Source organism: Protopterus annectens, chromosome 9.part0 (assembly GCF_019279795.1).
Source record: "Protopterus annectens isolate FY-2018-M chromosome 9.part0, PAN1.0, whole genome shotgun sequence".
Lineage (NCBI taxonomy): Eukaryota > Metazoa > Chordata > Ceratodontiformes > Protopteridae > Protopterus > Protopterus annectens.
Genome location: NC_056743.1, coordinates 1476425279 through 1476440956, shown reverse-complemented (window position 1 = coordinate 1476440956; position 15678 = coordinate 1476425279). Strand labels below are relative to the sequence as shown.

The 15678-nt window shown below is 40.0% G+C and overlaps 1 protein-coding gene across 1 annotated transcript in view; it reads left to right on the top strand.

Annotated features, from left to right (window-relative positions):
• The window catches only part of LOC122812125 (adhesion G protein-coupled receptor E1-like), a gene marked incomplete in the record, with an annotated part of 2110064 nt that overhangs the window by 97340 nt on the left and 1997046 nt on the right, over positions 1 to 15678 (top strand). Inside the window, 1 exon segment of the mRNA XM_044084415.1 lies at positions 8866 to 8969. Within this exon segment, the coding sequence (XP_043940350.1) occupies positions 8866 to 8969 (104 nt within the window).

Sequence of the window (15678 nt, the reverse complement as noted above, 5' to 3'; positions counted from 1 at the left end):
CATTCCCTCCAAGTAGCCCTGCCAATGCCTTAAACACTTAGTGGTGGTTTCTCCTGTCTCCACTGGAGACATCACAATGCCTTGGTTGCCCAAGAATGTGCATAATCCTCCCGACTCCATGGGCAAAGTGACTTAGTCATACCCCTTTACTCCACACTTGCCCTGCCTGGACCCTTCAGTGCAGGGGTTGTTAGTTGAAGCCCCAGTATTTAAGTCATAGTAAGGGTTCCAGTCCTCTGGACCATACAGCCAGACTAATATTATCTGTTTTAATGTTAATACTATGAGAAGTTGAAAATGGAACTAAAATCAATATTTTTATCATTGATAAATGAGAAACGAGACTGGCCTGTTATTGTATCTGAATGTGATAATGTAGAGCCATCCAGAAAAAGAATTCACTGGCTTTAGGAAATAGCTTCACAGGACTAAATTCACTACAGAATGACAATGCAGCAGCTGGTGCTATAGTAAATTTAATTCGGATGTCTCATGTAATATCTGTGCTGTGGAATGCATGCATGGTATTGGTCATAAAGTGCATTCGACAGGATCCTTTACTGAGCTGCCTGAATGAAGAAGTCTCATGGCACATGAATCTAAGTAAGTGTAGCTTCTCTTAAATACACAGCTACCACGTCATTAGTTTATATTAATATATTATTACATACTTTATAGGTACAGCATCAGATAAACCAATTTCAGTATGGTATCTAGCCATAATACATAATGAACAGCAATGTCATCAGAATAGACAATCACAATCATCCAGAAAAAATCCCCCTTCAATCTATGTTTTACAAATCTCGTACTCTTAAGTTTTTTATGTATTTATCAGCATATTATTCTCATTTGCCCAAATGGTCAGTTTAGTCAAGTTCTTTTGCAGGCATCCCCTATCAGTTAACAGATGTAATCAATTTTCACATTTTCAGGTTAGACTTTAGCACACCTCAGATGAAAAATATAGATTGGAAAGATATACATTAAACATGTATGGGCTCAGAACAGAGGCCTGTGGGATACCCTGACTGTAAATTAGAAATTCACCTGTCCAGTTGCTGTGTGATTCTTGACATGTCCTGTTTGCAAGCCATGCTGTGACTCAGCTTATCAAGATTACAATAATACATGGTTGTTCTAATTTTGTTCATCATTGTTTTGTGGATGACCCTCTCAATGGCTGAAAATATGTCTAAATAAATTCCATCACAGCACATGTTTTCATTTATAGCTGTTATTATAATATATAATATCATGTTATAGGTATTTATAGATCTATTTTCATGATATGCATGGTGATACATGGTTTTATGTCCCAACTTTACATTTCTGACAATAATTTATCCGAAATAATTTTCTCCATTATTTTATCAGGGCAAGAAGGTAGGCTTATGAGTTTTTCCTTTTCCTCTTTAATTTAAAGATGGGTTTACCAAGTGCATGTCTCCAATCTTGAGAAATCTCTTGACACATTAAATCACCTGGTGAATAACAGTTGTAGTAGTAGTACTGTAAGTTCACATTAAACTGTTCTAAGGTTATTACTAATGCTGTCTCCTCCTGTGCTTTGTTTAGGTCCAGTTTGCATAGTACTTTCTTTTTTAACATATTTAATTTTAGCATTTGAATTACCTGTATGTTGCTAAAACAAATGATCTCTCCTTTGTTGAGCCAAAATGCTTTGCCTACGATTCTTTAAATACATCCATAATTTGTCATGTTTGGGAATAAATTTTAGAGTCTACACACAATTTATGGATTTGTATGTCTTTACTCCAACCACATCTTATGTATTGATAAAATAAGTTTCTTATTTTGCTCAATTTCTTTATTCAGATTTAGTTGTTCCTGAACATATGTAGTAAATAATGTCCTTACTAATGTTCTATAATTAATATTATTCCAATCTTTTTCTGGAAAATGTAAATCCCTAACTATTATGATTTTCATTTCTTTGTTTTTTGCAAGAAATGTATAAATTCTTGTAGGTCATCAGCACTTGACTTTGGTGGTCTATACACTCCAACTATTGTAATCTGTTCCAGGGTTGTCTTTATTGTCATAGTTACACAATCTACGGTATTGGTGCTATGTTAGGTTCATAGGTTGGTACTAGGCTATCAGCCCTAGGGCCTATACAAGCCTAGCCATAACAATTCCCTGGCTATTTCTTCCCACACTATTTACTTCCCTGCACCCCTGTCTAGCAGGGCGACTGACGTGATCCCCGGGGTGAATATCCTTTCTCCCATCCAATCGTCAAGGTTCCTTTTGAATTTGGCCAAAGAGGCACTCTGCTTGACATGTATGGGCAATCTATTCCAGAGTCTGGGGAGTCTCTGGGTCAGGAACCTATCCCTCCAGCATGTTTTGTTTATTGTGATGACAAGGTTTACATCCCTGGAGCGTGTGTCTCTGAGGGATTGGAATTTCTTTAAGTGTAGCATGTCCAACAGCTCTGGGTTTGACATGGCCTTGTATGTTAAGCAGAGATCACCTCTGAGTAGACGATATGCAACAGAGTATAGCTGGAGTTTTTTAAGGCAGTCAGCATAGGGCATCTGCTTTAGGCCTGTGATTCTTTTAGTGAGGTATTTTTGCGGCCTTTCCAGTTGTTGCAGATGTCTTGAGAGGTACATACCAAACGGGGCATTGTATTCTATAATGGGTCTAATGAGGGATGAATACAGTGGGATAATGACCTCCTTTTTTACTGGACGAAAAGCCCTTAGTGATGAGGTGTGCCACATAGAAGGATTTCCTGACAGTTGTGGTGATGTGGTTATCGAAGGTGAGACCACTGTCCACCTGTGTCCCTAAGTCTCTTATCACACTTTTGGTGTTTAGTGTACTGCCACCTATATGGTAATTCATGGATACATGTTTTTTCCCAAAGGGGATAACTATACATTTCTTGGCATTGAGCTTGAACCCATGGCTCTGGCACCAAGCATCTGTTTCTGTAAGGCCCTTTTGTAGAGTATCCACATCATTTGGGGATTCAGTAATGGCTCCCAGTTTGCAGTCATCTGCAAACTTTGTTAGCTAGAGTCCCTTAGTGTTGGCCTGTACTTCAGAGAAGTAGATGCCAAACAAGAGCGGTCCCAGGACTGAACCCTGAGGTACTCCACTTGTCAATTGTCTGGAGCTGGATTTGGAGTCGGCTACTTTTACAGTGTGGGTTTTATCAGTAAGCCAGTTAGCAACCCATTGGATGATGTAGGGATTAATGCCCAGCTTAGTAAGTTTATCTATGATTCCAGAATGAGGGTTGGTGTCAAAGGCCTTGACAAGGTCTAGATAGGTTGTGTGGACCACCTTACCCTTGTCCATGGCTCTGGAGACTGATTTGAAGAAGTCAGTCAGGTTCAGAAGACAAGATCAGGCCTTCACGAACCCAAACTGGGTGGGGTCCAGTGTTTGAAGGTTGCCAATGTCTTTGTTTATAAGTTCCATGATAATATGCTCCATGGCCTTGCATATAAGGCTTGTCAGACTGATGGGACGGTAGTTTCCGGGATCCAAGGTGGATCCCCCCTTGTGGAGTGGGATAACTGTAGCTCTGTGCCACTCAGTGGGCATGAAACCTGAGGTGAGGCTATGATTAAACATGACACTTAGGTGAGGTGCCAGTTCATGTAGTACACAGCCCGGGATGTCATCTGGTCCCATGGATGCTGTATTCTTAGCTTTGGAGAGTGCGTTTTTTACCTGTGTGGCCGTTATTACTGGAATTTGGCAATCTTCCGGTATTGAGATGGGCCATTTAGGGGGTGAGAGGGGGGTGAAGTTGGCACTGAATCGATCTGCCAGGATATTGGCAATATCCTTGGGACCAGTATAATTAATGCCATTCTGTTTTAGCTCAGAGCACATCTGAGCATTGCCATTTAGATTCTTGACATAGTTATAGAATGTCTTGTGGCTGTCTTTGGAAACTTTGGCAATTTTATTTTCGTAACTAGCTTTGAAGAATTTTATGAGGGATCTCAGTTTCTTACTGAGGCTGGTAAGGGAGTTTTTTTCATCCTGGGATTTTCCTCTTTTCTGCAACAGTTTCTTCCTTTTGTTGTAAAGTTTGTTTATGGCAGGGGACCACCAGATTGGCTTCCTTTTTTTGGATGAGAGCATCTTGGTTCTATTTGGGATGGCATGATTCATGCATGAGAGTCCAGTATGTTTAGAAAGGTGTAATGAGAATCTTGGGGTATGGTGGGGGATCTGTAGCAAGCTACAATTTGGATTGCAGTCTTACCTAGTGTTAGTTGCACCTGGAGAATTTCAGACGCATTGTGTTGGGCAACTAGCCTGGTGGTGGGAATATCCTTGGTGAATATTGACACTCCCCCACCTTTAGTGTTTCGGTCCTGGTTTGGTGGCCGAAAAGTGTGGTAAGAGTTGAAGCCTAGTATTGCAGGGGTGCTCTTTGGAGCCTTGAATCAGGTCTCAGTTACTGCACAGATATCTATGTTCTCCATTTTTAGGAGTGCCTCGAGAGAGTGCATTTTGAGGTTTAGACTTCTAGCACTGAGTAGCATTACCTTCAGATTTTACATGCATCATCATCAAGGGTATGATAATCACAGGTCTCATAACAATCCTTAATACCTATCATAATATGTCCACATGATTTTTTTCTTAGAATGCTTGTCACAGAAAAAAAAAAATCATTCCCCAACAGAATTAGTTTCCAGTCATTGGGGCGAGTTTAATAAAGACTACATTTTACTTTTTTTTTCTGTGTAGGCATTGCACCATGCTTCTAATACGGCCGCAGACATTTTTAGAATCAATAAGTGATGCTGAGCATTGCACAAGAGTGTGCAAACGGAAACTTCTGTGGCATGCAGATCACCTCATAAGCAGGTGAATCTCATGTAGATGAGGCAGGTAGAGCGATCCAGCAAGCAGATAGGCAGCTCTGCATACTCTGTGTCATTGTCCATAGTGTACACAGAAAAATTCCATGTACAGGCACATAGACAAAAGGGGCTACAAAAATGTAGACAGGTGGATAGAAATGGCATAGCATGTACTGATATGAACTCAACTATCCTTTATGTGTTTGGCAAATTAAAGGAAATAAGTTAAATTAAATTTATTTTTTTAGTAATCTGAGCATGTTTGTGTGATGCGCTGCAGTGTGCAAACATGCTTTATAAAAAAATTGTAAAAAATTGGAAAAAAAAATAATAGTATGTGACAGAAATGTATTACAAGACCCAGCATGGAGTATCTGCAATGGTACATTGGTGCTGTTGCTAACATGGTAGGGCTTTGAGGAGTGTAGTTGCCAGGCTGTAAGCATGTATCCCTATGGAAATGAGGTGGAGTTAGTGAATAGCACAAAGGGGTAATTGTGTCCACATATCCCTTTGTTTAAGCAGAGAACCATGTTGTTGTTTACAGAGGAGGTAGCTGACATCAGTGGAAGGTGTGTCCAATGACTTCTAAGCTTATTTCAGCCTGTTTGCATGGCATGCCACTGTGCTGAGTGTATCTTTGCAGGGGAGTGTGTGCACTTACTTCTAAGCTTTGTTTAGCTAAGGGGAATGTGTTTCAACATGTTTGCACTGCATGCCGTCATGCTGAGCGTGGAAGTGTGGGGGACTTTATACTGAGTGCTAAGCTTTGTTCACCTATGCGGCATTTGTTTGCATGGCGAGCTGCAGTGCTGATTGCATCTAAAAGCTAATGACATTAATTAGTTTTAACCTTTGTTTAACTTAAACTAGGACCATTAAATGATGTTAATGATATACTAGGTAGGTGGAATGCATCATAGATAGCCAATCACACAGTCAGCACCTACAGCACAGCACTATAAAGTATATATCCCCTACAATCTGATTTTCCCCCATACTCTGCACCATTGGAGTACAGACTTGGGAATTTTAACTGAAAAAATGCTTTGCTAGGGGCTGCTACAGGTCTGTTACATCTGTATGTGCTAGATGCTGAAGTCAATGCACCTGCTGACAATAGGCCAAGACAGAGAAGGAGAAGAGGGTACAGGACAAGGGTAATCTTGCAGTGACTACATGATCTGGAAATTTTAGAGCGCTACAGGGTGGAGAGGGACATACTACAAGAACTCACTGAGCTCTGCTGCCCTCAACTCAGACCCAGAGCCAACAGAGGGAAACCCATCCCAGTGGAAACAAATGTACATATAGCCCTTAGGATACGACCTACAGGTACTTTCAAAGACCAACTGGGGACATGATGGTGGTCTCACAGGCATTTGTTTCCAGGGTACTCCACCAGTTCCTGGATGACATGCCACCACATGCCAGGGAGCACATTTCTTTTCCCCTCATCTCTGAGGCAAGGGACAGCAATATGCAACACTTCTACCATGTAGCACACTACCCTGATGTGCTGGGTGCCATAGAGTGCACTCATGTATACATCAAGTTACCATCCGGTGAGGAGAGTAGAATCTACATCAACTGAAGGGGTAAATGACGCCTCATAGTGAAGTGATTATACTAATGGTGTGACTTAATGTGATTGCCTCTGACTCACTGCTATAATGTGATGCATTAACAGCCACATTCAGCACTACAGGGTTTGTCCCTGCTTGTTCCCAGGATAGGAGTCCATGTGCAGACAACACTTGTGCACAGATCCTGTGAAACTGAGATCCCCACCTGTCTATGATACTTTCTGTCTTTTACCCCTGCTACCTTGTAATCCACACTATAGGGTTTCCATAAAATGCAGCAATGCATGTACAGCTACCAATTTTCCTCCTTATTTTTAACCTGCATAGTTGTCAAAGCCACTTCAGGTGTTGGCTTCAGTAGGGTCCCCATCAGCTGCAACCAAGAGAGCAAGATCTTTATTTTCTTGCTACAGAGAGCTTATTGGTAGCAACTGGTGCAGCAATATGATGGCCCCGTTTATAAAACTGATGCTTGGCACCAGCTTTACAGTGCAGCAAGCAATGTCACTGGCAACACTTGATCTGATCAGCGTTACTTGAAATGGTACAGTGATCTGTGGAGAAGCCATCATAGGTTCATAAGTAAGTACTAGACTAGCTGCCCTTGTGAGTTATTTTAGGCCTAGCCAATTTCCTTCAAAGAGGGACCTACTTTAGCTGTGGGAAACAGAGGATAGGGTGAGAAATCCAGCATTCTATATTAAACACTGTGTATATGGCTTTGTGGCACATTTTCTGAATATTGTCTTTTGCGGTCCTTGTCTTCTGTTGACAATGAACATTTTATTGACAACCATCTATTTTATATCTTATGGCAACAGCAGAGATTGTCTAAGATTGGGATGCCTGCTTAAGCATAGGTGGCAGGTCTAGCAAATGAATATCTATCATTTAAAATTTAAATCTGTTATCATTCACAACTGTACTATGTGTTGCATTTTTTCTCTTTATTGTTTTGTTCCCTCGTACTGCAGGGTTAGCTGTGGTGCAGGATATGCTGCAGCAGTGGCTACCTGGGCACTCACTAGGCAATGTTCCTCTGATGGACCAACAGCAGTCACTAGGCCATCCTGTGGAAGGAGACTTGGATGGCTCACTAGAGACCTATATGGCCATCTCTCAGGATGGGTTGGAGGCTCCTATTTTGAGAGTGGTCAGAGGGGGGGGTTCTTCTGGGTCACTAGGTGACAAATATGGTGGCTGGTGAGCTTTGAAGAAGACTGGCAGATGGCCACACACACTCTGGGACCTTGGAATGCCTCCTTAAGTGGCTGATACAGTTTCACAGCAAGAAGGTCCTGTCAACCAGACTACTGGAAGCAGAACCTGCCCCTGATGTCAGCCATGGAGGTGGCTGAAATGTCAGTGTGCTTTCTTCAGGGCCAGTCAGGCAGGTCCTTCATACGCCATGCTATCCCCCACCATGGTGTTCACTTTCTTTTTGTGCCACTGTCCCTTTCCTGATTCTAGTTCAGTACCCCCTTCACCATATGTTCTCCCTCTCTGTGTCCTCGTGTTGCTGTTGGGAGTGTCCCCTTGCTTGTTCATGACCCATTTCTGGCTTTCTCATCTCCTTCTTTCTTTCACTCTTGTATAATGAACTGAGTTGGCATTTTCTGTGCTCGACCTCTGTGGCCTTGCCACAGTACTCATGCTGCTGCTATGTGGTGCTTCATTACACATGTGATTACACCTAGCACTGGCCTCACCACTTTATTCTTTGTCTCATGTCAGTCATGTGACCATGCAGAGTGCAGCCACATCATTAGCCCAATTACTGCTGTTACCATGGATGTGCTATTTTAATAATGCAGACTTTCCCCTGACATACAGTAACTATATAGCACATGGTTAAGCATCAGCAGGCTGCATTGCTCTGAAACATCAGTGCTATTTAATTTCTTATCATGGCATCACACAGATGAATACCCTCCTGTTAGACATAGTTATATTTGCCCGATTGCTAGAGTAACAAATACATTGTGCTAGTGATTACAAATTGGATGTAATGTGTACATGACAACAACAGAATGATCCTGAGACAGTTGTTCTGTTTAAACTGATTCATTCAAAATGGTTATTCAGCTAAAAATAAAATTCTACTTAATTTTAAAATGAAAAGGCTTGTCAGCCCATAGTTTCTTCTTCACGCATTAGACCAAAGCAGTGAACGTACATTTATTGTAAAGTCACATAAAGCTAAGGGTTTCTCACACTTCATACTAAGTGAGAGAGTAAACATAAAAGTAGATTAATATGCTCATCTGTAGTAGACCACCAGGGAATAATGTAGTACTGTAGCGCTAGTTCCCACTTGCTTCAAACTATATTTTCAAACTGATGTTAAATTGCTTTAGTGTTTATATCTGTATCATTTTAAATACTTTGTGTTAAAGTTCAACATTTTTGTTTAGGATGAGCTGGCAAAACTAATATCAATAAATTATTGGATTGGATTTACTGATAAGGAGACAGAAGGACAATGGAAATGGGTTGACGGCTCCAGCAGCAGCTACACGTAAGTAAATATTCATAAAGAATAACGGTGCTAAACGAATATTTCAATAAACATGTAGCACATTGTGGAACACTGTTCTCCATAGGTTTTCACAGTTAGTTATATGTTTCTGATTCAGAGTTTTCTGCAGTGCTACAGTGGTATGCAGCTGTAGGTAGGTAATGTTACAGTGGTCAGACATCACTATATGCAAATGCAGTAATTCAAGGGGCACAGTTTATCTTAATTAGCTTTGTGCACTTCCACAGTGCCTTACAGTGGGATTAGACTATTGTGAAACAGTGACTGAAAGACAAGTTCTATTGGTCTATAAAGAAGCAATGGGAATAAACACCATCTTTTTTTTACAGTGTATACCTATTACTATTTAAAACAGAAGCGAGGCTGTTATTGCAGAGTGAGGTAGTTAATGCAAGACTGTGTGTGTGTGTGTGTGTGTGTGTGTGTGTGTGTGTGTGTGTGTGTGTGTGTGTGTGTGTGTGTGTGTGTGTGTGTGTTTACATGCATGAGTATGTAGGGGCATAACTGGAGCTGTCTTAGTGTCTTTGTGCATGAGAATGTGAATGTGTGCATGTGTGTGTGTGTGTGTGTGTGTTTGTTTATCTGTGTGTGTAAAAACATTGCATGGGTCATAGGCGGAACACTTACATGGTTGCTAATGAGTTGCTAATACGCTTTTGCTCCATCCAGTGTAGTGTTATTACAACTCACCAGTGAAGCGGTAGTAGTGATGCAGTGATAATGTCTCTGAATACCACATAGAATAATGTGAAAGTTCTTGAAAAGCTATATGAATCAGGCAAAAAAAAAATAGCACTACAATTTGATGGGTCCCATTCTGCTGTCATTTAAAAAGTCATGTTTACACAATGAGCAACAATGCCAGCGATTCATTGCATTAGCTGTGGAACTGTCAGTGATTGGATTTAATGGTGTATTGAAGGTCAGGCCAGTCAAAGTCAGAGGCATAGCTAGAGTGGGGCAAAAGGAATAGCTACTCCATGTACAAGGTGCTGGGTGGAGTGATCAGCAGGTGCCTTTGATGCAAGAGTGCAATCCCAGCATTTAGGAATACCAGTAGATAATGCATTTGCAGTCATGGTTGAAATGCTGAAGTGGTCATGCATGGTATTTAACTGTAGCAATCCACTTGTAACTTTAATAGCAGGTGGTTTGCTACAGTTTAGTTTATGAACAGAAAAGCATTATTTGCCTTCAACTTTCATTGAAAAAGATCTTTTTTGGTCCTCAACTTTGAGCTTGGATGGGAGAATGACATTTTTCATGAAATTGCAAAAGGTGCCTTTTAGCCCAGCTATTGTTCTGGTTAAACTAAATAGAAAAGGCGAGTTGTTTAGTTTTAATACATTTCCTTTTCTTTTTTTGTGTCCTGCAGCTAACCATCAGCAGACCCAAGTGCCTGTCCTTAATCACTGGGTCTACCTTTCCCTCCTGACCTCCATCAGACTAGCACTGATAAGGGTTGTGGTGGGTGAAGTGTCTTGGATCTGCATCATACTGCTGCCATGAGTGTTTTTACTTACTGTTGTCCCACACCCGTGCATGTCTGGTGATACCCTGTATTGGGTAAGCAATGACAAGACCATGAAAGTCTGCTCCTCACTTCCTCAGGAGTTGACATCAACAAATCACCCTGCCCGCCCACAAAAAGTGAAATTTAGCCACTTTGTGGGTCCTGTGCATGTGTTCCATCCCTGTCCTGTGCGAGGGGGGGGGGAACACACGCACAGGACAGAGACTTCCATCCTCCCTGCTACCACATAAGATTCCCAAACTGCTAATTGTAATTGAGTTGCCTGGGCTGTAGTCAGGCCTTTATCCTTCTACACCATGCACTGGCTTTGAACATATTACATTTACAAGTTACTGTTGTGAGGTGTGGGATGGCAGAGCCCCTCCTCCTCCAAAAACAATGTTCATTAAATGTTTGGAATGCTTATGTATGTGGCATTATGTGTGTGATATTATGCATTTCTGATGGTTTTATTATCATTATACAAACATGTACAGGTGAAACAGATGGTCAGACCTGATCTTGCAGGGCTCAATGATTCATTATTCCCCCCACAAAAAAAAAAACAACACATACAGACACACGTGGACACACACACTCTGAAAAATAAGATACACAGATAAAAATGGCAGACATTAATATATATATTTACTATATGAAATTTAGCAGAATAAATTATTTACAGAACTTTTTTGTTAGTAAAATCCAGGTGACTGAATGTACATGTACTTCAGTCAAAGCTCTTATATGTTCCAACACCTTGCAAATAATATTAGTGAGACTAATAGGCCTGTAATTGCACCACAACAGCTATTCTCCACACCTCAGACATGTGACCCATGCAGAGATTCAGACTGAAGAATTTATGGATTTCCTACTATAATTAGAACACCATGTCCCCTACAAGATCCACAAAAGTTAACATGACTACATTGCCATGGTGAAGATGGTCAATCCCAAGTATGCAGTACTGCTGGTAATGATGCATTTTAGACTATTTATATTTTGGCTAAGTTTTCAGTTTCTACATTTCTCTGATAGGCCAGCACACAAAAAGTAGTATGAAGCACTTCCATGCTGTTTCCTTGTTTCCCTAATATATTACATCTAACACTCCGGAATGCAGTTTCTCTAGAATTACCACAGTGGTAACAGAAAGTAAGACTCCTTAGAGTACTGAAAGCTGTTCTCCCTTAGTAGTAATGTCAGTGTATAGCAAGTAGTTAGTTCTAGAATAATGAATCAGAGTTATGTCATTTGTTCTCCCTTAGTAATAATGTCAGTGTATAGCAAGCTGTTAGTTCTAGAATAATGAATCAGAGTTATGTCATTTGTTCTCCCTTAGTAGTAATGTCAGTGTATAGCAAGCTGTTAGTTCTAGAATAATGAATCAGACTTATGTCATTTGTTCTTCCTTAGTAGTAACGTCAGTGTATAGCAAGCTGTTAGTTCTAGAATAATGAATCAGAGTTATGTCATTTGTTCTCCCTTAGTAGTAATGTCAGTGTATAGCAAGCTGTTAGTTCTAGAATAATGAATCAGAGTTATGTCATTTGTTCTCCCTTAGTAGTAATGTCAGTGTATAGCAAGCTGTTAGTTCTAGAATAATGAATCAGACTTATGTCATTTGTTCTCCCTTAGTAGTAACGTCAGTGTATAGCAAGCTGTTAGTTCTAGAATAATGAATCAGAGTTATGTCATTTATAGAAGGTAATACCAGCTCATTTCTGGTTTCTCTTTGTATTCCCTCAGCTGTCACAGATAACTGGGCAAAAACTGATGATACACATACATATGCCAGGTTCTCATTGGTTCTTGAGCATTTTCATATAAAAGCAGTTTGTCAGCATTATTTTGCAAACTTATTTTATTCTACTCATTGATGCATGCATGCCTCACAGGACCAGAGACCACTGTTGCAACTGATGTGTAATCATGATGGATCCCACTATTTCTGGAATGAAAATGTCAAATCGTTCAAAGAAATGTTGAATTACCAAACCCAAGTCCTGACAAGTCACCTGAAGAAACTGCCAATACCTTCAACACTTACTTTATTGAATCCATTTCCAAACTATTTAACCTCAACCTCTCAAACAACATTTCAAACCTCTCTCTACACCCCTCAACCACTATCTCAGTAAACTCCTTCTCTCTCAAACCTGTCTCTACTGACTACATCAGAACTCTACTCTCAAAGCTCAAACTATGCTCTGTATTAGCAGACAATATTCCTTTTTACTTTCTCCAGATTGCTGGACACTCCCTTGCTATGCCTGTATCTATACTAATCAATCACTCCATCTCTAAGTCTAAACTTCCTTCGATCTAGAAACAGTTTTACACTCTTCCTATTTATAAAGGAGGTAACTCCACAGAAATTTCTAATTTCAGACCTATTGCTACCCTCTCCCCTCTCTCCAAAATCCTTGAGAAATGTATACACAAACAAGTTATACATTATCTCTTACAAGAAAAACTTCTCACCCCAACACAGCATGGCTTCCGTCCCAAGCATAGTACAACCACAGCTCTACTATCATTTCTCATCACCTTAGTCCTGGCTAAAGATGATCACAAACTCATATCCTGTCTATTCCTTGACCTTTATAAGACTTTTGACACTGTCTCACACACTCTGCTACTTAGTAAACTTGTAGACCTAAACTTCTCCCTGATACTGTAGCATGGTTCTCTAGCTATCTCTTTGATAGATTGCAGTCAGTACGATGGGACTTAGCACTACCTACCCCTCTCTCAGTAAGAACTGGTGTTCCCCAAGGTTCCATTCTTGGACCTCTACTCTTTAGTATCTTTACCAACTCACTCCACTCCTCTTGTCCTCAATCTAACATTGTCCAATACGCAGATGACTCTACAGTCATAACTATTGCTAATCCCCCCTTAGAACTCCTAACAAATACTCAAGACATCTTTCAACTCATTAGCGACATGGTTCACTAATAATTAGCTCATCCTCAACCCTAAGAAAACAAAATTACTACTCTTTCTACCTAAATCTGCAAACCACATTAAACTTTCCTTCTCCATATGGTCCCTAAACAATACTCCTATACAGTTTGAAACTAGCACAAAACTCCTTGGCATTACCATTGATGATCAACTAAAATTCAATCTTCATATTAACAATTGTATTAAAAAACCCACCAAAAGCTAGAAATACTGTACAGGAACAACAAATTCTTAACTAATGAAGCTAGGATTTCTCTTACCCATGCCTACCTTCTACCATACCTAACCTATTGTTCCCAAATACTCACAGATCTGAACTTCTCCCTACCTACCAAATTAGAATCAACCTACCACAAAATAGCTAGATTTGCAGCTCAACAAACATATAAATTGGGTCTATATTAAATCATCGAACCCTTAAGAAAGCGAAAGCTTACAAACTCAAACGCTATCGATGTTCCAAAAAAACCCCCACTTAAAACACAACATAAAGTGGGGGGCACCGTTGTGGGGGGCTGTGCCCCCACACCCCCCTACTTAAATATACCAACTTCGAGATCGCACTACAGTGATGAAAATGGCAAAGTAACAGACGCGGCCAAGCAATTTCTTTCCCAGGGAAAGAATTTGCCTATGTGCCGCTTCATCATTTTGCCTTTTCGTCTTTTCAAGTTCGACCAAGACACATTCAAAAGAATGCGTCTTCAGTCATGTAATAGGAATACTATAAATCTCACCACTGTCTCTCCTTAAAATACCTGAATTGGTCCGAACTACCTCACCTGTTCCTAGAATCTCAACTCCAAATCATACACTCCATCTTATATCAGCCTGATTTCTGCCCAAGTCTATCTTCTCTCATCTCTCACGACTCCCCTACCAGACTTCTCTGAAGCTCAACCCAAGACCTACTAAAAATCCATAAACTTAAATCCACCACAGGGTACAACTTATATAGCTATCATACCTCTATTGCTTGGAACAAACTCCCACCAGAAATAAGGTCCCTGACTCACCCCAAACAATTTAAGGTAGCAACCAAAGACCACTTTAAAAAGTACTGGTCCTGCCATTGTACTCCCCCTCCCTGATTATTACCTACCTTTTATAGTACAGTCAAACCAGCTTACTAAAACTTACCATTAACTACTTCATCCTATGCTTCCTATGCAACCTCCAAAGCTTCTTCTATACTCTGCTCTCTGAAATTCTTATGTAGCCTTTTAAGTTTCTGCTACTCTGCATACAAAACCTTATATTTACTCATCTTTCTTTTTAAACCAAAACATACAATTTATTCTACTTTTTTTAACATTCTCCTTTTTGTTTATAGTACTGTTTTATCTATCAACAATGTACATGTATGTAGCTTACGTATTTTAACTACCAAAATTCTCTATTGCTATTTTTATTGCAATGTATCTGTATTGCTATTTTTATTGCATTGTATATCTTTGGAGATTTTCTCCCTGGACCTCTGCTGAAAAAGGGCAATAACTCAGCTGGACACTCCCGGTCAACAAATGTACAATAAAATAAATAAATAAATAAAATAATGGCTGGTAATCCGTGGCTAGCATAAACTTTGTTACATGTAAGATCTGTTGAATGTCCCAACTCCCCTGACTAGGTTAAGTGCTTTCTTACCTGTTCGGGTAGTTATGATTATCTTTAATAAACAGCCTTGTAGAAAATGCAGTGTGGGTCTCTCAGCACCATCCTGGAGTTTGCATGATAGAACAGCTGTGATTCCATAAAATCAAGTCACTCATGGAAACCTAATACCCAGCAGTGGATCACAGTGTTTTTTACTTTATCTAGTGAGATAATTTTTTTCTGGTTTGTAAAAATGTGTTTGCTGTCTACATTCCAATTCAGTTCAGACCCATCCTAAGATTATACCTTCAATGATCCTATACGTTTAATGAATGCAGTTATGTTGGGAGGCTCTGTAGATACCTGAGGCAATAATTTGCCATTCTTAAAAGTAATCTTGTTTGCACAACTTACTGAGGCCAAGGCACCCATTTCATGGTTTCTGCAGTATCTAGAGTCCTGTATAACTTATGTCATTTCTGAAAAATTGAAACCTATCTCTGTCTAAACCTATTTTTTTTAGTTTGTGTGGAACTCATTGTAAATTATCCAGATACTTCTTTTCATTCACCCATCATGAGTATGCTGCCTTTTAAATACTGCATA